Source organism: Pristiophorus japonicus, chromosome 6, assembly GCF_044704955.1.
Source record: "Pristiophorus japonicus isolate sPriJap1 chromosome 6, sPriJap1.hap1, whole genome shotgun sequence".
In the NCBI taxonomy this organism is placed as follows: Eukaryota; Metazoa; Chordata; class Chondrichthyes; family Pristiophoridae; genus Pristiophorus; species Pristiophorus japonicus.
The window spans coordinates 219,889,105-219,911,273 of record NC_091982.1 but is presented as its reverse complement, the minus strand read 5'-3'; the positions used below and the strand labels follow the sequence as shown (position 1 = coordinate 219,911,273).

Here is a 22,169-nt window from a genome sequence, read left to right as displayed (position 1 = left end):
TTCAGGACCCTAGTCTCTGAATTAACTGTCACTTTCCATCTTGATAAAGAATTCTATCATATTATGGTCACTCTTCCCCAAGGGGCCTCGCACAACAAGATTGCTCATTAGTCCTTTCTCATTACACATCATCCAGTCTTGGATGGCCAGCCTTCTAGTTGGTTCCTCGACATATTGGTCTAGAAAACCATCCCTAATACACTCCAGGAAATCCTCCTTCACCATATTGCTACCTGTTTGGTTAGCCCAATCTATATGTAGATTAAAGTCCCCCATGATGACTGCTGTACCTTTATTGCACGCGTCCCTAATTTCTTGTTTGATGCTGTCCCCAACCTCACTACTACTGTTTGGTGGTCTGTACACAACTCCCACTAGCGTTTTCTGCCCTTTGGTATTCTGCAGCTCTACACATACAGATTCCACATCATCCAAGCTAATGTCCTTCCTTACTATTGTGTTAATTTCCTCTTTAACTAGCAATGCTACCCCACCTCCTTGTCCTTTCTTTCTATCCTTCCTGAATGTTGAATACGCCTGGATGTTGAGTTCCCAGCCTTGGTCACCCTGGAGCCATGTCTCCGTGATGCCAATTATATAATATTCACAAGTGCATTCATTATACCTGTAAAGCCCTCGAAGAATTATAAATGTTTCAATGAGATCACCTCTCATTCTTCTAAATGACAGAGAATATCAGCCCATTCTCTTCAATCTCTCCTCTATTCCAGGAATCAATCTAGTGTACCTTTATTGAACTCCATCTAAGGCAAGTATATCCTTCCTTAGGTAAGGAGATCAAAACTGTACAGAGTACTCCTGGTGTGGTCTCACCAAGGCCCTATATAAATGCAACAAGTCTTCCTTACTCTGCTACGGCAACCCCCTTGCAATAAAGGCAAACATTCCATTTGCCTTCCTAATTGCTTGCTGTATCTGCATGTTAACTTTCTGTAATTTGTGTAGACGGACAGCCAAATCCCTCTGCATCCCAACATTTAATAATGTCTCACCATTTAAAAAATATTCTGCTTTTACATTCTTCCTACCAAAGTGTATAATTTCACACTTCCTGGCATTATACTCCATCTGCCAATCAAGTAACAAATCTATGTCCCTTTGCAGCCTCTTTACGCCCTCTTCACAGCTCACTTTGTATCATCAGCAAACTTGGATATATTACACTCAGTTCCCTCATCCAAGTCATTGATATAGATTGTGAATAGTTGAAACTGATCCTTACAGCACTCTACTCGTTTAAAAAAAATTTGTTCCGGGATGTGGGCGTCGCTGGCAAGGCCGGCATTTATTTCCCATTCCTAATTGCCCTCGAGAAGCTGGTGGTGAGCTGCCTTCTTGAACTGCTGCAGTCATTGTGGTGAAGGTACTCCCATAGTGCTGTTAGGGAGGGAGTTACATGATTTTTGACCCAGCATCGATGAAGGAACGGCTATATATTTCCTAGTTACACCCTGCCAACCTGAAAATGACCTGTTTATTCCTAACCAATCCTCAATCCATTAATATATTACCCCAAAACAATGAACCCTAATCTTGAGTAACAACCTATTGTGTGGCACCTTATTGAATGCCTTCTGAAAATCCAAATGTACTGCATCCACTGCTTCCCCCTTATCCTACAGTGCAAGTTATACCCACAAAAAACTCTAATAGATTTGCCAAACATGATTTCCCTTTCATAAAACCATGTTAACTCTGCCTAACCATAGAGGCTTCTGAAAAATGCATTTTCTGCTTACCTTGGTTCTATTTCCCTGCACAATATGATGATAAATAGTAGGTGGCATTGGTGCATCAAGATTTGTTCTCTCTGCTTGGCTTTTCTTTCTGCTGTATTTGTCTATATTATTCTCACTGATGTTTCTGACTGCTTTTTTCTCATGTTCAATGCTTTCAGTACTTCCTTTATCTTCTCCTTGACTTTCACTAATCTTTTCCTGAGAATAGTATGATGGAGTTCGGACTATTAATGCTTCTTTATTTTCTTGTTGGATTTCCATAGAACGATCTGTTTTCTTGTTATTAGTTAATAGTGATGGTGATGGTTCCTGTTTTTTCAACCAATCAGATTTGTTTAGAATTCTTATAAAAATCTGATTTATTTGATCTGAAATGTCTATGAAGTCCAAATTATTGGCATCAGCAAGGTCTGTCATTAGCGCTTGTGCAGATATAGTAATAGTTGCCACATTCTCCCTCAACCGTTCTATCAACTGGTAAACAGTTTGCAACAGCACAAGCTCATTCATTTCCTTTACTGCTTCCTTGGCATACTGAACCAAACCTTCTGAACTTGTTAAACGTTTGGCTGATGCTTCCATAAACCTGCTTATGTCCACTATCTTCACATTCAGCTCATCATTATATTTCTCTTTAACAGCTTTCTCTTTCTGTGTGAGTAGTTCATGTAAGGTCACAAATTGATCAGACACGTACTTCTGAAACTTGTTTTTCTTCTCGTGAAGTTTGGATTTAAAAACACTTAGCTTCAGCATATCATTTTCATTTTCATCCTTAGCTGAAAGACAGGAAATAAATTTGCAAAATAAGAAGTTATTAAAATGTTTAAATTCAGCCATAGCAGGGGCTATAAAACTCTCCTTCTCTAAGGGCTGCCAAGGTATGTGAATGTAAATCGATAGCCTCATTTCCATTTACAGAAATATTTTATGCCCAAGGAGTGCCTGAATCAACATGGCAACGGACATACTTCCAGCACTTCAAGCATAGGATGTTGCACTGCTAATCTTCCATCTTCTATAAAATTCAGCTCATCCAAGACTGTCCTACCCATATCCTATCTTATCTAGTCTCACTTGCCCATCACCCCTGTACTCGCTGATCTACATTGGCTCTCTATCCCTTAGTATCTCATTTAAAACTCTCAATCTTGTGTTTAAATCCCTCCATAGCTTCACCTCTCCCTGTCTCTGTAACTTCCTTCAACCCTATAACCCTTCAAACACTTTCCATTCTTCTGATTCTGGCCTCATATGGATCCCATCTTATTCACCACCCACCATTAGCAGCTGTGCTTTTAGCCACATAGGACCCAGTCTTCAGAATTTCCCAGTTTATCTCTGTGCCTCTTCATTCACTCTCCTTCTTTAAGAAATTCCTTAAAGGTGACCCATTTGACCAAACATTTGGTCACTTCTCCTAAGTTCTCCTTCTTTGTCTCAGTATCCATTTTTTGTTACGCGCTATGAAGCACCTTCGGACATTTTTCTATGTTGCTACTGTTATGGATGTAAACGCATGTAAATACCATGTCTAACCACCAGAGGGCTTATCCCCTGGAGTCTCAAGGGATCCCACAATCATTTGGGAGCACCTGCATATAAGGAGGCCTCACAGGCTGGAGAGGCACTCTGAGATCTCTAATAAAGGACTACGGTCACACCTTACTTTGAGCTTGCAGTACTAGTTTGACTCTCTATTCAAGACATAACAACTGGTGATGAGATACAGATGACGATCCCCACCACAACATTGCAGAGAACCGTGGGCATCCTGGAGAAATTTTCAGAGGGAGATGATTGTGAAACCTTTGTGGAGCGACTCGATCAATACTTTGTGGCCAATGAGCTGCAAGGAGAAGGGAACGCTGGCAAATGAAGGGCGATCCTCCTGACCGTTTGCGGGGCACCAATGTATGGCCTCATGAAAAATCTGCTTGCTTCAGCGAAACCCACAGACAAGTCGTACGATGAGTTGTGCACACTGATCCGGGAGCATCTAAACCCGAAGGAAAGCATTCTGATGGCGAGATATCGGTTCATACACATATAAGAGGTCTGAAGGCCAGGAAGTGGTGAGCTACATCGCCAAGCTAAGGTGCCTTGCAGGACATTGCAAATTTGAAGGACACTTGGAGCACATGCTCAGGGACTTCTTTGTACTTGGCATTGGCCATGAAGTAATACTTCGCAAACCTTTGACTGTAGAGACTCCAACCTTGAGTAAAGCCATAGCGATAGCCCAGGCATTTATCGTCACCAGTGACAATACCAAACAAATTTCTCAGCACACTAGTGCTGCTGCAAGTACTGTGAACAAAGTAACGTGTTTTCAAATCGAAATGTACAGGGCAGGGCTTACACGCCTGCAACTGCAAGTCCGCAGACGATTCAGAGTCCACCATCAAGGGTGGTGAATACAAGGCCATTAACACCTTGTTGGCGCTGCAGGGGTGATCATCGTTTCCATTCATTTTGCTTCAAAGGACACATTTGCAAGGGCTGTGGAACAATGGGATACCTCCAACGCATGTGCAGGCAAGCTGCAAACCCTGCTAATCCTGCAAACCACCATGTTGCAGAAGAGGACAGATCCACGGTGGATCACAACAAACCAGAGCCTCAGACAGAGGAGGCAGAGGTATATGGGGTGCACACATTTACCACACATTGTCCCCCGATAATGCTGAAGGTGGAACTAAATGGACTCCCGGTGTCCATGGAGCTGGACACAGGTGCGAGCCAGTCCATAATGAGCAAAAAGACTTTCAATAAATTGTGGTGCAGCAAGGCCAGTCCTGACTCCCATTCGTACTAAACTGAGAACGTACACAAAGGAACTGATTTCTATAATCGGCAGTGCTACCATAAAGGTCTCCTACGATGGAGTGGTGCATGAGTTACCAGTCTGGGTGGTACTGGGTGATGGCCCCATGCTGTTCGGCAGGAGCTGGCTGGGAAAGATACGCTGGAACTGGGATGACATCCAAGCACTTTCGTCCATCGACGACACTTCATGTGCCCAGATCCTAAACAAGTTCCCTCGCTGTTCCAACCAGGCATCGGGAAGTTCCAAGGAGCAAAAGTGCAGATCCATTTGATTCCGAGGGCACGACCTATCCATCACAAGGTGAGAGCGGTACCTTACATGATGAAAGAGAGGATGAAGATCGAGCTGGACAGGCTGCAATGAGAGGGCATCATTTCACCGATCGAATTCAATGAGTGGGGCAGTCTGATTGTTCCAGTCCTCAAGGGAGATGGTACCGTCAGAATCTGTGGTGATTACAAAGTAACTATCAATCGTTTCTCACTGTAGGACCAATACCCACTACCAAAGGCAGATGACCGATTTGCAATGCTGGCAGGAGGGAAAACGTTCACGAAGCTGGACTTGACCTCGGCCTACATGTCGCAGGAGCTGGAGGAATCATCGAAAGCCCTCACTAGCATCAACAATCACAAAGGTCTCTTCATTTACAACAGATGCCCGTTTGGGATTCAATCGGCCACAGCAATATTCCAGAGGAACATGGAAAGCTTGCTGAAGTTGGTCCTGTGCACCGTGGTCTTCCAAGACGACATCTTGGTTACAGGTCGGGACATCATCGAACACCTGCAGAACCTGGAGGAGGTTCTTAGTCAGCTTAATCATGTGGGGCTCAGGCTAAAACGCTCAAAGTGCATTTTCTTGGCACCTGAAGTGGAGTTCCTGGGGAGAAAAATCGCGGTGGATGGCATCAGGTCCACCGATTCGAAGACGGAGGCAATCAAGTACACACCGAGACCACAGAACGTGATGGAGCTGCAGTCATTTCTAGGGCTCCTGAACTATTTTGGTAACTTCTTACCGGGTCTTAGCATATTGTTAGAACCCCTGCACTCTTTCCTGCATAAAGGAGATGAATGGGTATGAGGTAAAAGCCAAGAAAATGCCTTTGAAAAAGCTAGGAAGCTGTTATGTCCAAACAAATTGCTTGTGTTGTATAATCCATGTAAATGTTTGGTACTAGCATGTGATGCGTCGTCGTACGGGTCGGATGTGTATTGCAACAAGCTAATGAATTTGGGAAATTGCAACTGGTTGCTTATGCATCCAGAAGTCTGTCTAAGGCTGAGAGGGCCGACAGTATGATCAAAAAAGAAGCATTAGCATGTGTTTACGGGGTAAAGAAAATGCATCAATATCTGTTCGGGCTCAAATTTGAATCGGAAACCGCTTATATCCCTCTTTTCTGAAAGCAAGGGGATAAATACGAATGCATCGGCCCTCATCCAGAGATGGGCGCAAACGTTGTCCACATACAACTACGCCATCCGCCACAGGCCAGGCAAAGAAAACTGTGCTGATGCTCTCAGTAGGCTGCCATTGCCCACCACAGGGGTAGAGATGGCACAGCCCGCAGATTTAGTTATGGTAATGGAAGCATTCGAGAGTGAGCAATCACCCGTTACTGCCCAACAGATTAGAACCTTGCCAAGCCAGGACCCCTTACTCTCTTTAGTAAAAAAACTGTGTGTTCCATGGGAATTGGTCTTGTGTCTCGTTAGAAATAAAGCCGTACCAGCGGCGCAAAGATGAAATGTCTACACAGGCAGACTGCCTCCTATGGGGTAATCGGTTAGTGGTGCCAAAAAAGGGCAGGGAAACCTTCATTAGTCTTCTCCACAGCACCCACCCAGGCATCGTAATGATGAAAGCGATTGCCAGATCCCACGTGTGGTGGCCCGGTATCGATGTAGACTTAGAGTCCTGCGTACACAAATGTAGTACATGTTCACAGTTAAGCAATGCATCCAGAGAGACATCACTAAGTTTATGGTCCTGGCCCTCCAAACCGTGGTGTAGGATCCATGTTGACTATGCAGGCCCATTCTTGGGAAAAATGTTCTTAGTGGTTGTAGATGCATACTCCAAATGGATTGAATGTGTGATAATTTCGGCAAGCACGTCCGCTGCCACAATTGAAGGCCTATGGGCCATGTTTTCCACACACGGCCTGCCTGATGTCCTTGTAAGTGACAATAGACCGTGCTTTACCAGTGCCGAGTTCAAGGAGTTCATGACCCGCAATGGGATCAAACTTGTCACATCTGCCCCGTTTAAACCAGTGTCCAACTGTCAGGCAGAACGAGCAGTTCTGGTAACTGAAGGCTCTGAAAAGGGTAACTGAAGGCTCACTGCAGACTCGCTTATCCCGAGTCCTGCTTAGTTACCGCACAAGATCCCACTCACTCACTGGGGTCCCTCCCGCTGAACTGCTCATGAATAGGGCACTCAAGTCAAGGCTCTCGTTCGTCCACCCTGATCTACATGAACCAGTAGAGAGCAGGAGGCTTCAACAGAATACATGTCATGATCGTGCAAATGTGTCATGCGAAATTGAGATAAATGATCCTGTATTTGTGTTGAACTATGGACAAGGTCCCAAGTGGCTTCCTGGCACTGTTTTGGCCAAAGAGGGGAGTAGAGTGTTTGTGGTCAAACTCTCAAATGGACTCAGCTGCAGGAAACACTTGGAACAAACCAAACTCAGATTTATGGACTACATAGAACAACCCACAATAGACCCTACCTTTTTCGACCCTCCAACACACACACAAGTGGCAACCGACCCAGCGGTTGACCATGAAGCAGAACCCATCACCCGCAGCAGCCCAGCAAGACTCACCATTCCCAGCAGCCCAGCGAGGGCCCAACAAACGGCTCACCAAAACCAGCATTTGCACTGAGACTATCAACCAGGGAAAGGAAGGCCCCAGATCGACTTACATTGTAAATTGTTACACTATTGACATTGGGGGGGGGGGGGGGGGGGAGGTGGGGGGGAAGTGTTGTTCTGTATGTAAATCTGTAAATACAATGTCTAACCACCAGAGGGCTTATCCCCTGGAGTCCTAAGGGATCCAACAATCCCTTGGGAGCACCTTTATATAAGGAGGCCTCATAGGCTGGAGAGGTACTCTGAGATTTGTAATAAAGGACTACGGTCACACCTTACTTTGAGCTTGCAGTATCGAGTCTGACTCTTTATTCAAGATGTAACAGCTATGAAATTGTTTCTTTTTATCTACCTTAACCATTCCCTTTAATACCTTCAAAACTTCAATCAAATCACCCATTACCCATCTAAATTCCAGGGAATACAACCCTAGTTCTTGTAATTTAACCCTTGGATTCATTGGAAATAGAATCAGCTACCATTAGTGAAATAAAAACAGAAAATGCTGGAACTACTCAGCAGGTCAGGCAACAACTGTGAGGAGAGAAACAAAGTTAACATTTCAGGTCGATGATCTTTTGTCAGAACTGGAAAAATTTAGAGATATAACAGATTTTCAGAACTTGCAGGGGTGGGGAAAGGGGGCAGGAGAGGAAAGAACAACATGGAAGGTCTGTGATAGGGTGGAAGACAGGAGAGATTAAAAGACGAAGGGGATGATGGTGCAAGGCAAAAGGAGATGGAAATGGGACAAGTAAAGAAACAAAAGATGAGTCTAGAAAAGGTGTAAATGGGAATGACAGAATCAGCAACAGCTGCCATGTGAAAAAACAGGAGCAAAGGTTATGGTCTGAAATTGTTGAACTCGATGTTGAGTCCAGAAAGCTGTAACAACAACAACTTGTATTTATTTGGCATCTTTAACAGGAGAATTATTGCGATAGACACCAAGCCACATAAGTAGAAATTAGCGCAGGTGACCAAAAGCTTGCTCAAAGAGGTAGGTTTTAAGGAGTGTCTTGAAGGAGGAAAGAGAGGTAGAGAGGTGGAGAGGATTAGGTAGGGAGTTCCAGAGCTTGGGGCCTAGGCAACATAAGGCACGACCACCAATGGTTGAGTGATTATAATCAGGGATGTTTAGGAGGGCAGAATTAGAGGAGCACAGACATCTCGGGGGCTTGTGGGGCTGAAGGAGATAAGAGGGATAGGGAGGAGGGAGGCCATGGAGGGATTTTAAAGCAAGGATGAAAATTTTGAAATCGAGGTATTGCTTAACTGGGAGCCAATGTAGGTCAGCGAGCACAGAGGTGATGGGTGAATGGGACTTGGTGTGAGTTAGAACATGGGAAGCCGAATTTTAGATCCCCTCTTGCTTACATAGGGTAGAATATGGGAGGCCAGCCAGGAGTGTGTTGGAATAGTTAAGTCTAGAGATAGCAAAGGCATGGATGAGTGCTTTAGCAGCGGATGAGCTGAGGCAAGGGTAGAGACGAGTGATGTTACAAAGGTGGAAATAGGCGATCTTAGTTCTGCTGCGGATATGTGGTCGAAAGCTGATTTCAGGATCAAATATGGCACCAAAGTTGCGAACAGTCGGGTTCAGACTCAGACAGGAGTTGGGGAGAGGGATGGACTCAGTGTCTATTGAATGGAGTTTGTGGCTAAAATAATGGCTTCGGTCTTCCCAATATTCAATTGGATAAAACTTCTGCTCATCCAGAACTGGATGTCGGACAAGCAGTCTGACAATTTAGAGACCGTGGAGGGGTTGAGAGAAGTGGTAGTGAGGTAGAGTTGGATATCATCAGCGTACTTGTGGAAACTGACGCTGTGTTTCCAGATGATGTCATCAAGGGGCAAAATGTAGTTGAGAAATAGAAGGCGGCCAAGGATAGATCCTTGGGGGATACCAGAGGTAACGATGCAGAGGTGGGCAGAGAAGCCATTGCAGATGATTCTCTGGCTATGATTAGCTACAAGTGGCTGCAAGGCATTCTGGGGCGAGAGGGTGAACAGCCAGAGGTTGTGGTCCATATTGGGACCAATGACATAGTAGAAAGAGGGATGAGGTGCTGCAAACAGAGTTTAGGGAGCTAGGAGAGAAATTAAAAAGGAGGACCTCAAAGGTAGTAATCTCCGGATTACTCCCGGTGCCACGAGCTAGTGAGTACAAAAACAGGAGAATAGAGCAGATGAATACATGACTGGAGAGATGGAGCAGGAGGGAGGGCTTTAGTTTCCGGAGGCATTGGCTTCTGGGGGAGATGCGACCTGTACAAGCCGGACAGGTTGCACCTCAACTGAGCAGGGACCAATATCCTTGTGGGGGGAGGTTTGCTAGTGCTGTTGGGGAGGGTTTAAATTAGCTTGGCAGGGGGATGGGAACCTGAGAATAGATTCCATAGGGAGGGGAGTAAAGCTGGAATTAGAAAGCAAAAATAAAGAAAGTTAGTTTGAAGGAGAGAGGAAACAAGCAGGAAAAAAGGGTAAAAAAACACATTTATTGGTTCTTTGTCTAAATGCACGTAGCATTTGTAACAAAATAGATGAGTTGACGGCACAAATAGATACAAATGGGTATGATCTGATAGCCATTACAGAGACGAGGTTGCAAGGTGACCAGGACTGGGAACTAAATGTTCAGGGGTATTTGACAATCCGGAAGGACAGACAGAAAGGAAAAGGAGGTGGGGTAGCTCTGTTGATAAAGGGTGGAATCATTGCAATAGTGAGAAACGATATTGGCTCAAATGATCAGGATGTTGAAACAGTTTGGGTGGAGATAAGAAATAATAAGGGGAAAAAGTCACCAGTGGGCATAGTCTATAGGTCCCCTAACAGTAGCAACTCTGTTGGTCGGAGCATAAACCAGTAAATAGTGGGGGCTTGTAAAAAGGGAACAGAAATAATCATAGATGATTTTAACTTCACATTGATTGGACAAATCAAATTAGCCTTGAGGAAGAGTTCATAGAGTGCATAAGGGATGGGTTTCTTGAGCAGTATGTAATGGAATCAACCAGGGGGGCAGGCTATCTTGGATCTGGTCCTGTGTAATGAGACAGGATTAATAAGCAATCTCCTAGTAAAGGATCCTCTTGGAATGAGTGATCATAGCATGCTTGAATTTCAAATTCAGATGAGAAAGTTGGATCTCAAATCAGCATACTAAGCTTAAATAAAGGATACTATGAAGGTATGAGGGCAGAGTTGGCTAAAGTGAACTGGGAAAATAGATTAAAGTGTAGGACGGTTGATGAACAGTGGTGTACATTTGAGCAGATATTTCACAAGAAAAATATATTCCAGTGAGGAGGAAAGGGAGTAAAAGAAAAGATAGCCATCCGTGGCTAAAGAAATAAAGGACGGTATCCAATTAAAAACAAGGACATACAGAGTGGCCAAAACTAGTGAGAGTACAGAAGACTGGGAAGCTTTTAAAAGCTAGCAATGAATGACTAAAAAAATAATTAAGAAAGGGAAGATAGACTATGAAAGAAAACTAGCACAAAATATAAAAACAGATAGCAAGAGTTTCTATAGGTATATAAAAAGGAAAAGAGTGGCTAAAGTAAATGTTGGTCCCTTAGAAGACAAGATGGGGAATTAGTGATGGGGAATATGGAGATGGCAAAAACTCTGAACAAATATTTTGTATCAGTCTTTACGGTAGAGGACACTAACAACATCCCAACAGTGGATAGTTAAGAGGCTATGGTGGGGGGGGGGAGGAACTTAACACAATCACAGTCACTAAGGATGTGGTACTCAGTAAGATAATGGGACTAAAGGTGGATAAATCCCCTGGACCTGATGGCTTGCATCCTATGGTCTTAAGAGAAGTAACGGCAGGGATAGTGGATGCATTGGTTGTAATTTACCAAAATTCCCTGGATTCTGGGGAGGTCCAAGCAGATTGGAAAACTGCAAATGTAACACCCCTATTTAAAAAAGGAGGCAGACAAAAAGCAGGAAACTATAGACCAGTTAGCCTAACATCTGTGGTTGGGAAAATGTTGGAGTCCATTATTAAAGAAGCAATAGCAGGACATTTGGAAAAGCATAATTCAGTCAGGCAGAGTCAGCATCGATTTATGAAAGGGAAGTCATGTTTGACAAATTTGCTGGAATTCTTTGAGGATGTAATGAACAGGGTGGATAAACGGGAACCAGTGAATGTGGTGTATTTGGACTTCAAGAAGGTATTTGATAAGGTGCCACATAAAGGTTACTGCACAAGATAAAAGTTCATGGGGTTGGAGATAATATACTAGCAAGGATAGAGGATTGGCTAACTAACAGAAAACAGAGAGTTGGGATAAATGGTTCATTCTCTGGTTGGCAATCAGTAACTAGTGGGGTGCCACAGGGATCAGTGCTGGGACCCCAACTATTTACAATCTCTATTAATGACTTGGAAGAAGGGACTGAGTGTAATGTAGCCACGTTTGCTGATGATACAAAGATGGGAGGAAAAGCAATATGTGAGGAGGTCACAAAAAAATCTGCAAAAGGACATAGACAGGCTAAGTAAGTGGGCAAAAATGTGGCAGATGGAATATAATGTTGGAAAGTGTGAGGTTATGCACTTTGGTAGAAAAAAAATCAAAGAGCAAGTTATTATTTACATGGAGAAAAATTGCAAAGTGCTGCAGTACAGTGAGGCCTGGGGGTACTTATGCATGAAACACAAAAGGTTAGTATGCAGGTACAGCAAGTGATCAGGAAGGCAAATGGAATGTTGGCCTTTATTGCAAAGGGGATGGATATAAATGCAGGGAAGTCTTGCTATAGTTATCCAGAGTATTGGTGAGGCCACACTTGGAATACTGCGTGCAGTTTTGGTTTCCATATTTAAGAAAGGTTATACTTGCTTTGAAGGCAGTTCAGAGAAGGTTCACTAGGTTGATTTAGGAGATGAGGGGGTTGACTTATGAGGAACGGTTGTGTAGGTTGGGCTTCTACTCATTGGAATTCAGAAGAACGAGAGGCGATCTTATCGAAACGTATAAGATTATGAGGGGGCTTGACAAGGTGGATGTGGGGAGGATGATAGGGGAGACTAAACCTAGGGCACATAATCTTAGAATAAGGGGCCGCCCATTTAAAACTGAGATGAGGAGAAATTTCTTCTCTTAGAGGGTTGTAAATCTGTGGAATTCGCTACCTCAGAGAGCTGTGGAAACTGGGACATTGAATAAATTTAAGACAGAGATAGACAGTTTTTAACCGATAAGGCAATAAGGGGTTATGGGGAGCGGGCAGGGAAGTGGACCTGAGTCCATGATCGGAACAACCATGATCGTATTGAATGGTGGAGCAGGCTCGAGGGATCATATGACTTACTCCTGCTTCTATTTCTTATGTTCTTATATTCTTAATGGACCCAGGCAAGTGTAGTCCCACCCAGATGGACAACAGCAGAGAGGCGTTGGAGAAGGATAGAGTGGTCAACTGTGTCAATGGCTGCAGACAAGTCAAGAAGGATGAAGAGTAATAGTTTGCCTTTGTCACAGTCACCAAAGGATGTCATTTGTGACTTTGATGAGAGCCATTTCGGTACAGTGGCAGGTGCTGAAACCGGATTGGAGTGATTCAAACATGCAAGAGAGATGGGCACAGAGTTGGAAGGTGACAGCACTTTCAAGGACTTTGGAGAGGAAAGGGAGTTTGGAGATGGGGTGGTAGTTTGCAAGGATGGAGGGATCAAGGGTTGGTTTTAAAGTGCCTATTCAAAAGATGAAGTTACATTGAACTTTGTTGGAACAGTTCAAGAGGCCAAGGACAGAGAGATTAGACTGGGAGTGGTGCGGAGAATTAAAGTGACAGGCTACTGGAAGCTCGGGATCACTCACAGACTGAATGGAGGTCTTCCACAAAGTGGAAATTGGTGAAAATTGTTTTCTCTTAACCAAATGCACCTTTAGAAATTATATACCACCTACCTTTACCATACTGTGTAATAGCTTGAAATAGATGGATTGATTGGTCATTGAAAGCATCTTTGATGGAACTTGTTGGATGATCTTTGTGTTTTTCTTTACTACATTCGTCACATATAGGAATCTTGCAACTCATGCAAAACATTGACAGGTTTGAATCAAGATGTTGGAAACACTTCCCCTGCTGCTCCCCACCTGCAGGTTCAGTAAAATCATGATCTGTGTAGGTTTTGTTGTGTTGCTTTAGGCATTCCTTGCAGAAATTCTGATTGCAGGCTACACATTTCTTGATTGCAATCTGTTTATTTTCCGTCTCACAAAGTTGGCAATTAACTTGCCTTTTGGTTATTTTTCTCCTTGACTCTTTCTTGTTCAACTTCTCCAACTTAGTTAACACCTCGGTGAGCATAAAGTTCTCTGGGAATTGAACTTTTTCAGATCTGTTGAAATAATGATTTTCTCTACAGATTGGGCATGTGATAATGGAATGTTTTGTTTGACTCTTTCTGGATGTCTCCTTCTGCTTTAAAATACAGCGCTCACAAATGCTGTGATTGCATGGCAGTAACAGTGGTTTATCATACACCTTCCCACAGGCTCGGCAAGTAAGTTCGTCATATATTGGAGGTCTTATATATCTCTTTTTATTTTTTGCATTTGAATTGGCTGGTGCCTGTGAACTACTTGGGCTGGAAATTTAAAAAAAACACATTTCAATTATAATGTTCATTAAATTGATTAATGCAGATTGATTAATAAGAATAAAGACTGTAATAAGCCTCTTTTTCCTCTGTGGCTGAAGTCCATACATTCATGATCTGTAGAATAATCAATTTATCCTGTTTATGAATTGTAGGAAAGTAAAGCTTTATGATTGTAAGGTAAATTAACCATAATTAATTCCTCACTTGTAGCCAAGGCAACTATGTTCAACATAAATTATTTCTAAAATAAAATATGAATGACAACTGAAGAGGCACAATACGTTCAAACTGCTGTCTGTCCACTTCTGAGACTAAAAAGATGAAAATTTCCTCTGCCAGCTGTAAGGGTTCTGTTATGTTCATAACAAAGTAATGTAACTGAGTACTGTAGACATGAGTAAGTGTGACCTTAGCTCCTTTATTCAAGCTCCAGAGTGCCGGTACAGCATGGGAGGCCTGCTTATATACAGTGCTCCTAAGGGATGCTGGGATCCCTTGGGAATCCAACAGGTAGGCCCTCTGTGGCCAGTATGATACAGGTTATATAGGGTTGTAAACATATCATCACTCCCTCCCAAAGTCAATAGTACACTTATTTACAGGGTGAGACGATCTGGGGCTTTTCGCTCCCTTGTCGATCGTCTCGGTACAAATGCAGGTGTGGGTGAGTTGGTTGGTTCTTCATTGGGCTGGGCAGCTGGCCTTGATGGGCTGCTGGGGATGGTGCATTCAGCTTTGTGGTCATTTGTCACTTGTGTATGTGTTGGAGGATCGAAGTTGGTGGTGTCCTCTTCGGGTTGCTCGTGGCTGTCTGTGAATCGCAGTTTGTTTTGGTCCAAATGCTTTCTACAAATGACTCCATTGGCAAGTTTGACCTGAAATACCCTACTCCCCTCTTTGGCTATGACAGTGCTAGCAAGCCATTTGGGACCATATCCATAGTTGAGTACAAATACAGGGTCATTGACTTCAATATCGCGTGACACATTTGCGCGATCATGGTACATGCTTTGTTGATGCCGCCTGTCCTCGATGTGATCATGGAGATCAGGGTGGACAAGAGAGAGCCTTGTTTTGAGCGCCCTTTTCATGACCAGCTTGGTTGGAGGAACCCCGGTGAGCGAGTGGGGTCTGGTGCAGTAGCTGAGCAGGACTCGGGACAGGCGGGTCTGCAGGGAGCCTTCTGACACGCGTTTCAAGCTTTGCTTGACTGTGTGGACTGCCCTTTCTGCCTGGCCGTTGAATGCAGGCTTGAACGGGGCAGATGTGACTTGCTTGATCCCATTGCGGGTCATGAATTCCTTGAATTCAGCACTGGTGAAGCACGGCCCATTGTTGCTGACAAGCACATCAGGCAGGCTGTGCGTGAAAAACATGGCTCGTAGGCTTTCGATGGTGGCAGTGGATGTGCTTACAGACATTATTACACACTCAATGCATTTTGAATAAGCATCCACAAGAACCAAAAACATTTTGCCTAGAAACGGGCCCGCAAAATCAACGTGGATCCTAAGCCACGGTTTGCAGGGCCATGACCACAAACTTAGCAGTGCCTCCCTGGGTGCATTGCTCAGTTGAGAGCAAGTGTTGCATTGGTGCATGCATGACTCCAAGTCTGAGTCGATGCCGGGCCACCAGACATGGGATCTGGCTATGGCTTTCATCATTACTATGCCTGGGTGGGTACTGTGTAGGTCGCATATTAATGTTTACCTGCCTTTCTTAGGCAAAACCAAGTGATTGCCCCACAAAGACAGTCCGCCTGTATGGACCTTTAGTCTTTGCGTCGCTGGAACGGCTTCATCTCTTCATGCATCTCCTCTGGGACGCTGGACCAGCTACCATGGAGGACACAGTTTTTTACAGGGACAGTGAAGGATCCTGGCTAGTCCAGGTCCTGATCTGGCGGGCCTTATCGGGTGACTTTTCGTTTTCAAATGCATCCATCACCAAGAGCAAGTCTACAGGCTGTGCCATTTCCACCCTGGTGGTGGGCAATGGTAGCCGACTGAGAGCATCAGCGCAGTTCTCTGTGCCTGGCCTGTTATATGCGGACAGCTTAAGCGCCCATCTTTGGATGCGGGCAGAGGCATTGTATTAATCACTTTGCTCTCTGAGAATAGTGATATGAGTGGCTTATGGTCAGTTTCTAACTCAAACTTGAGACCAAACAGACACTGGTGCATTTTTTTCACCCCATAAACACATGCCAGAGCTTCTTTTTCAATTATGCTATAGGCCTTTTCGGTCTTGGACAAACTCTTGGACGCATAGGTGACTGGTTGCAATGTTCCCGACTCGTTAGCTTGTTGTAACACACACCCGACCCTGTACGAAGACGCATCGCAAGCTCGCACTAAACGTTTACGTGGGTTATACAGAACAAGCTGTTTGTTGGAACATAACAGATTTCTGGCTTTCTCAAAAGCAGCCACCTATGATTTCCCCCATTTTCAGTCATCTCCCTTGCGTAGCAGCACATGTAGGGGTTCTAGCAAGGTGCTTAACCCGGGTAGGAAATTCCCAAAATAGATGAGGAGTCCCAGGAACGACCGCAGCTCTATCAGGTTCTGTGGTCTCGATGCTTTCTTGATGGCCTCCGCCTTGGCATCGGTGGGTCTGATACCGTCTGCCGCAATTCTTCTCCCTAAGAACTCGACCTCTGGCGCCAAAAAAACACACTTCGAGCGTTTCAACCTGAGTCCCACGCGATCGAGCCAACTTAGAACTTCTTCCAGGTTCTTCAAGTGTTCGATGGTGTCCTGACCTGTGACCAGTATGTCATCCTGGAAAACCACGGTGCGTGGAACCGACTTTAGCAGGCTCTCCATGTTCCTTTGAAAAATTGCCACGGTCGATCGAATCCCAAATGGACATCTATTGTAGATGAACAGACCTTTGTGCGTGTTGATGCAGGTGAGGCCTTTCGAAGATTCCGCCAGCTCCTGCATCATGTAGGCCGAGGTCAGGTCCAACTTGGTGAACATCTTCCCTCCTGCCAGCGTCGCAAATAAGTCGTCTGCCTTGGGTAGCACATACTGGTCCTGTAGCAAAAAACGGTTAATTGTTACTTTATAGTCCCCACAAATTCTGACCGTGCCATCACCTTTGAGGACCGGAACAATCGGACTGGCCCACTCGTTGAACTCCACTGGCATGATGATGCCTTCTCGTTGAAGCCTGTCCAGCTCAATTTCCACTTTCTCTCGCATCATATATGGCACCGCCCATGCCTTGTGGTGGATGGGTCGTGTACCGGGAACCAAGTGGATCTGCACCCGAGAAACCTCCGATGCCTGGCTCAAACAACGACGGGAACTTACTCCGAAACTGGGCACATGAGGCGTCATTGACGGACGGAAGCACTCAGATGTCATCCCAGTTCCAGCGGATTTTTCCCAGCCAGCTTCTGCCGAACAGTGTGGGGCCATCTCCTGGTACAATCCACAGTGGAAGTTCATGCACTGCTCCATCATAGGAAACTTTTACTTCTGCGCTGCCAATTACAGGGATCAACTCTTTAATGTAAGTTTCTAGCTTGGTATGAATGGGGCTAAGTTTGGGCCTGTGTGCCTTGTTGCACCACAGCCTCTCGAAGGCCTTTTTGCTCATGGGAGACTGACTCGCACCCGTGTCCAGTTGCATGGATACTGGAATTCCGTCTAGTGCGACTTTTAGCTTGATCGGTGGACATTTCGTGGTGAAGGTGTGTACCTCGTACACTTCTGCCTCCTTGGTTCGAGTCTCTAGTTCAGCCTGATCCGCCATGGATCCACCCTCCTCTGTAACGTGGTGGTTTGCATGGTTTGCAGCTCGTCTGCACACTCGCTGGAGGTGTCCCATTGTTCCACAGCCTTTGCACACATAGTTTTTGAAGCGGCATCGATGGGCTCGATGATCACCTTCGCAGCGCCAACAAAGTGTTAACTACCTCGCATTAATGTTTGATGGCGGACTCTGGGTCATCTGAGGTCGTGCAGCTGCAGGCGTGTACGTTCTGCCATATGCATTCCTGCCTGAAAATGACGTTACTTTGTGTACAGTACTTGCTGAAACCTCTTTATGTTGCAAAATTTGTTTGGTGTTATCGCTGGTGGACATAAATGCCTGGGCTATCGTTATGGCTTTGCTCAGGTTCAGTGTTTCAACAGTCTCTAGTTTGCGAAGGATAACCTCATGGCCAATGCCAAGCACAAAGAAGTCTCTTAGCTTTTGCTCAAGGAATCCATCAAATTCGCAATGTCCAGCAAGGCGCCTTAGTTCGACGATGTAGCTCGCCACTTCCTGGCCTTCAGACCGTTGACATGTATAAAATCGATACCTTGCCATCAGAACACTTTCCTTCGGATTTAGGTGCTCCCAGACCAGCATACACAGTTCTTCATATGATTTGTTTGTTGGTTTCACCGGAGCTAGAAGATTCTTCATGAGGCCATAGGTTGTTGCCCCACAGACGGTGAGGAGGATCGCGCTTCGTTTGGCAGTGTTCTCATCCCCTTCCAGCTCATTGGCCATGAAGTATTGGTCGAGTCACTCCACGAAGGCCTCCCAATCATCCCTTCTGAGAATTTCTCCAGGATACCAACAGTTCTCTGCATTTTCGCATGATTGTTCGTTATCTCGTCGCCAATTGTTATGTTCATAACAAAGTAATGTAACTGAGTACTGTAGACATGAGTAAGTGTGACCTTAGCTCCTTTATTCAAGCTCCAGAGTGCCGGTACAACATGGGAGGCCTGCTTATATACAGTGCTCCTAAGGGATGCTGGGATCACTTGGGACTCCAACAGGTGTGCCCTCTGGTGGCGGTATGATACAGGTTATATAGGGTTGCATACATAATAGGTTCTAAGTGAAATGAGCTCTGTCAATCCCAGCCCAGTTTCTAGTGGGATGAATCCATGCGACATAACTGTCCATGATGCACCTCAATTTGCTAATCACACTCAGAAGGGCCTTTAGAGTAACTAGTATAGGATGTGGAAAAATTCATATCAGTCCAATTGGGAGTATTGTTCTGAGTTTAGTGTCCAGGCACATCAGCAGGCCAGGGTAGATGGAGCTTTACATTAATCGTACAGTATTATTTCTAATTAGTTTTATCAGTTTTATTCTTCTCAGCGTTTATGCTATAGAAGGAAGGAATAATTTATATGGCACCTTTTATGCCCCTGGGATGTCCCAAAGCATTTTGCAGCCAACAAAGTATTTTTTAAAGCATAGTCACCGTTATAACGTAGGAAAACACAGGGACTAAACCGCCAACCTGCACCACCGAGAAAATCGCCAGGACGTACGTTTTGTCTCAATGGAAGCCCATCCAGATCGTCAAGGGAACCACCCTGTGAAAGCTGCTTAAACAGGGTGGTAGGTGAGTACTCTGCAAAGAAATGTAAGTTAAAAGTTCTTTATTTTTTTAAAATGTTTAAACAGTGATTAGGTGCAAAAGTGTCTTGGGAATGTTTTTTTAACTTTTTATTTATTTTTAGTGAAATTTTTTTTTAAGTTTTCCCCCCTCCCTAGGTACAACCACAGCCTTGGACTAAATATTTTAAAAGATGCCCGTTTTACTTAGTTTCCCCTTAACTGCTGAGAAAACCGCCGAGAATAATGGTGCAAGATCCATTTGCTCGCCGGGTGATTAGTTTTAATTATTTTTAACTTAAAAGTGGACATTTTCGCCAGCATTACTTACCAAATATTAACGGTTTTTCTGGGCGGGCAAACGGGCGTTGAGGAGCTATCGGGAAAGTCTAGCCCCATAAATCAACAAGACAATTCTTACCCATTTATTTTGAGCTTTTAAAACAAAAAACATATTTACAACTAATATTTATGAAGATTGAATTTGCCAAATGTCATTTTTATTGCCAAAGCTCCTGGATTTTTCCTATTATTTAGGGAATTACGTTCCTTGGTTTCATACAGTTTTCTATGGCTGGCCTCCCACATTCTACCCTATGTAAACATGAGGTCATCCAAAACACGGCAGCCCATGTCCTAACTCACACTAAAGGCCCAAACTTGGTGGCCTTACCGCCCGTGGCCGCTGGCTGCCGCCAAGTTTTTTGGGCCGTCTCCCCTTGGTGCCATTTTCCACTAGGCCTCCTGCCGGCGGGAGGGGAGGGCCGCTGGGAAACGCCAGCTGACGGCCACTAGCGCGCAAGGCGCATAAGTGTCCTCCCACCCGCTGAGCTGGCAGATTCCTGCGGGCGAGAGTCGGCGGCAACAGGGGGAAGGACCGCTGCATGGAGGTTAATCATTTTTTTTTTGTTGCAGCGATTCATATGGAAGGGATCCCCTGAAGGCATTCCAGGGGTTTATTTTTTTTTTTCTGTGAAAGTTTTTAATTTTCAGTGTTCCCCCCTCCCTGGGCTCGACTCAATCCTCGGCGGCACTTTGGCGAGGATCGCATTTGGCGCTGAGATTGGGAGCTCCCACCCGCTGCCGCCCAGATTCAGGACGTAAGTCGTTTTTTTGCCGCCGGGCGGTCTTTGGAGATCTTTTTGAGGAATCTCCCTGCCAAAGTACCGCCAGGTCTCGCAACGGTCCTTTGGGCGGCACTTGGATGGGCCTTAGCATTGACCAAGTTCGGACCCTTAGTCCTGTACACCCATCACCCCTGTGCTCGCTGACCTACATTGGCTCCCGGTTAAGCAACGCCTCGATTTCAACATTCTCATCCTCATTTTCGAATCCCTCCATGGCCTCATTCCTCCCTATCTCTGTAATCTCCTACACCCACAACCCTACCACTCCCCTCCCACCCCCACCACCCCCACTCCCCCGCCAAGATACCTGCGCTCCTCAAATTCTGCTCCCTAGAGCATTCCTGATTATAATCGCTCAACCATTGGTGACTGTGCCCTCTGCTGCCTAGGCCCTAAGCTCTGGAATTCCCTGCCTAAGCTTCTCCGCCTCTCTACCTCTCTCTCCTCTTTTAAAACCTACCTATTTGACCAAGCATTTGGTCACCTGCCCTAATTTCTCCTTCTGTGGCTCGGTGTCCAATTTTTTGTCTTATAATACTCCTGTGAAGCGCCCTGGGACATTTTACTATATTAAAGGTGCTATATAAATACAAGTTGTTGTTGTTGTTCTTGTTGGAAAACATATACCAGTTGCCTTAAAAATTACCAATGCAATATGTAATAACTTACTGAACGTGACAATATTATGGCAGGGAAAATCACACAACAAAATATACACACATACTTAAACTGGAATTAAACATGCAGTTTTTCAAACTAAATTCTATTTTTTCAACCTGCGACTACTTACTAACAAATTTCTTGCTCCTCATTTGGAGATTTCCAGCAGACAAAGTTGGTACTGGTGTCCTTCCGTGAACTTGGCCCTTCCATTCCTTCTGCTGCTTCCTCATTAGTTGTCAGTGAACTCCTGAATTCTGATGAAAAAATCTTGCTATATTCTGATTTTGGCGCATCCATAACTGAATCTTTTACTTCTCCACTGCTTCCTCCAAAAGACTTCACATTACCAACCCCCAATGTACCCTTGAATTCATTTGTTCCATGCTTCATTCCCGCCTGATTTTTTGCCATTGATTCATCTCCAGTGAAGCAGGGGCAGACTATAGAAGAAGTGGGGAAACACTACACAAAATAACTGCCAGTTATAAATACCAGATCTCTTTTAATGCCAATAATCCTTAAGCCACTGACAGCCAAATAGAAATATAATGTACTGTACTAAAATTACAAATGGGTTTTCAGCATCAAATCAGTATCACAATCAATCAATAATCCCTCAAAATGTAAACCTCCTTGAGTCCACAATGTCTTAAACCTTACTTATATGGCACTCCAGTCCCCTGCCTGAGACTAGACCGTGGGACTGATGTGGACCTTAGACTGTGACATCAGAGACTGACCACTAGGTTGCAAACATCACAGAATGTGCAACATCACAAACTGGCCACAAGACTGAAACATACATCACTGAGTCTGTGACATCACAAACAGGGCATCAAGGAGACTGTAGGAAAACAGACCAAAGGGCTGAAACATTGCACAGCTC

General features: G+C 44.7%; 1 protein-coding gene across 1 annotated transcript in view; it reads right to left on the bottom strand.

Annotated features, from left to right (window-relative positions):
• The window catches only part of LOC139266254 (tripartite motif-containing protein 42-like), a 62,415-nt gene extending 40,742 nt beyond the window's left edge, over nucleotides 1–21,673 (bottom strand). The window contains exons 1-3 of the mRNA XM_070884083.1: nucleotides 21,411–21,673; nucleotides 13,429–14,114; nucleotides 1,761–2,539 (exon numbers count right to left, since the gene is read on the bottom strand). Coding sequence (XP_070740184.1) covers nucleotides 1,761–2,539; nucleotides 13,429–14,114; nucleotides 21,411–21,673 — 1,728 coding nt within the window. The remainder of the gene's footprint in view (nucleotides 1–1,760; nucleotides 2,540–13,428; nucleotides 14,115–21,410) is intronic.
• Between the last annotated feature and the right edge of the window lie 496 nt (nucleotides 21,674–22,169).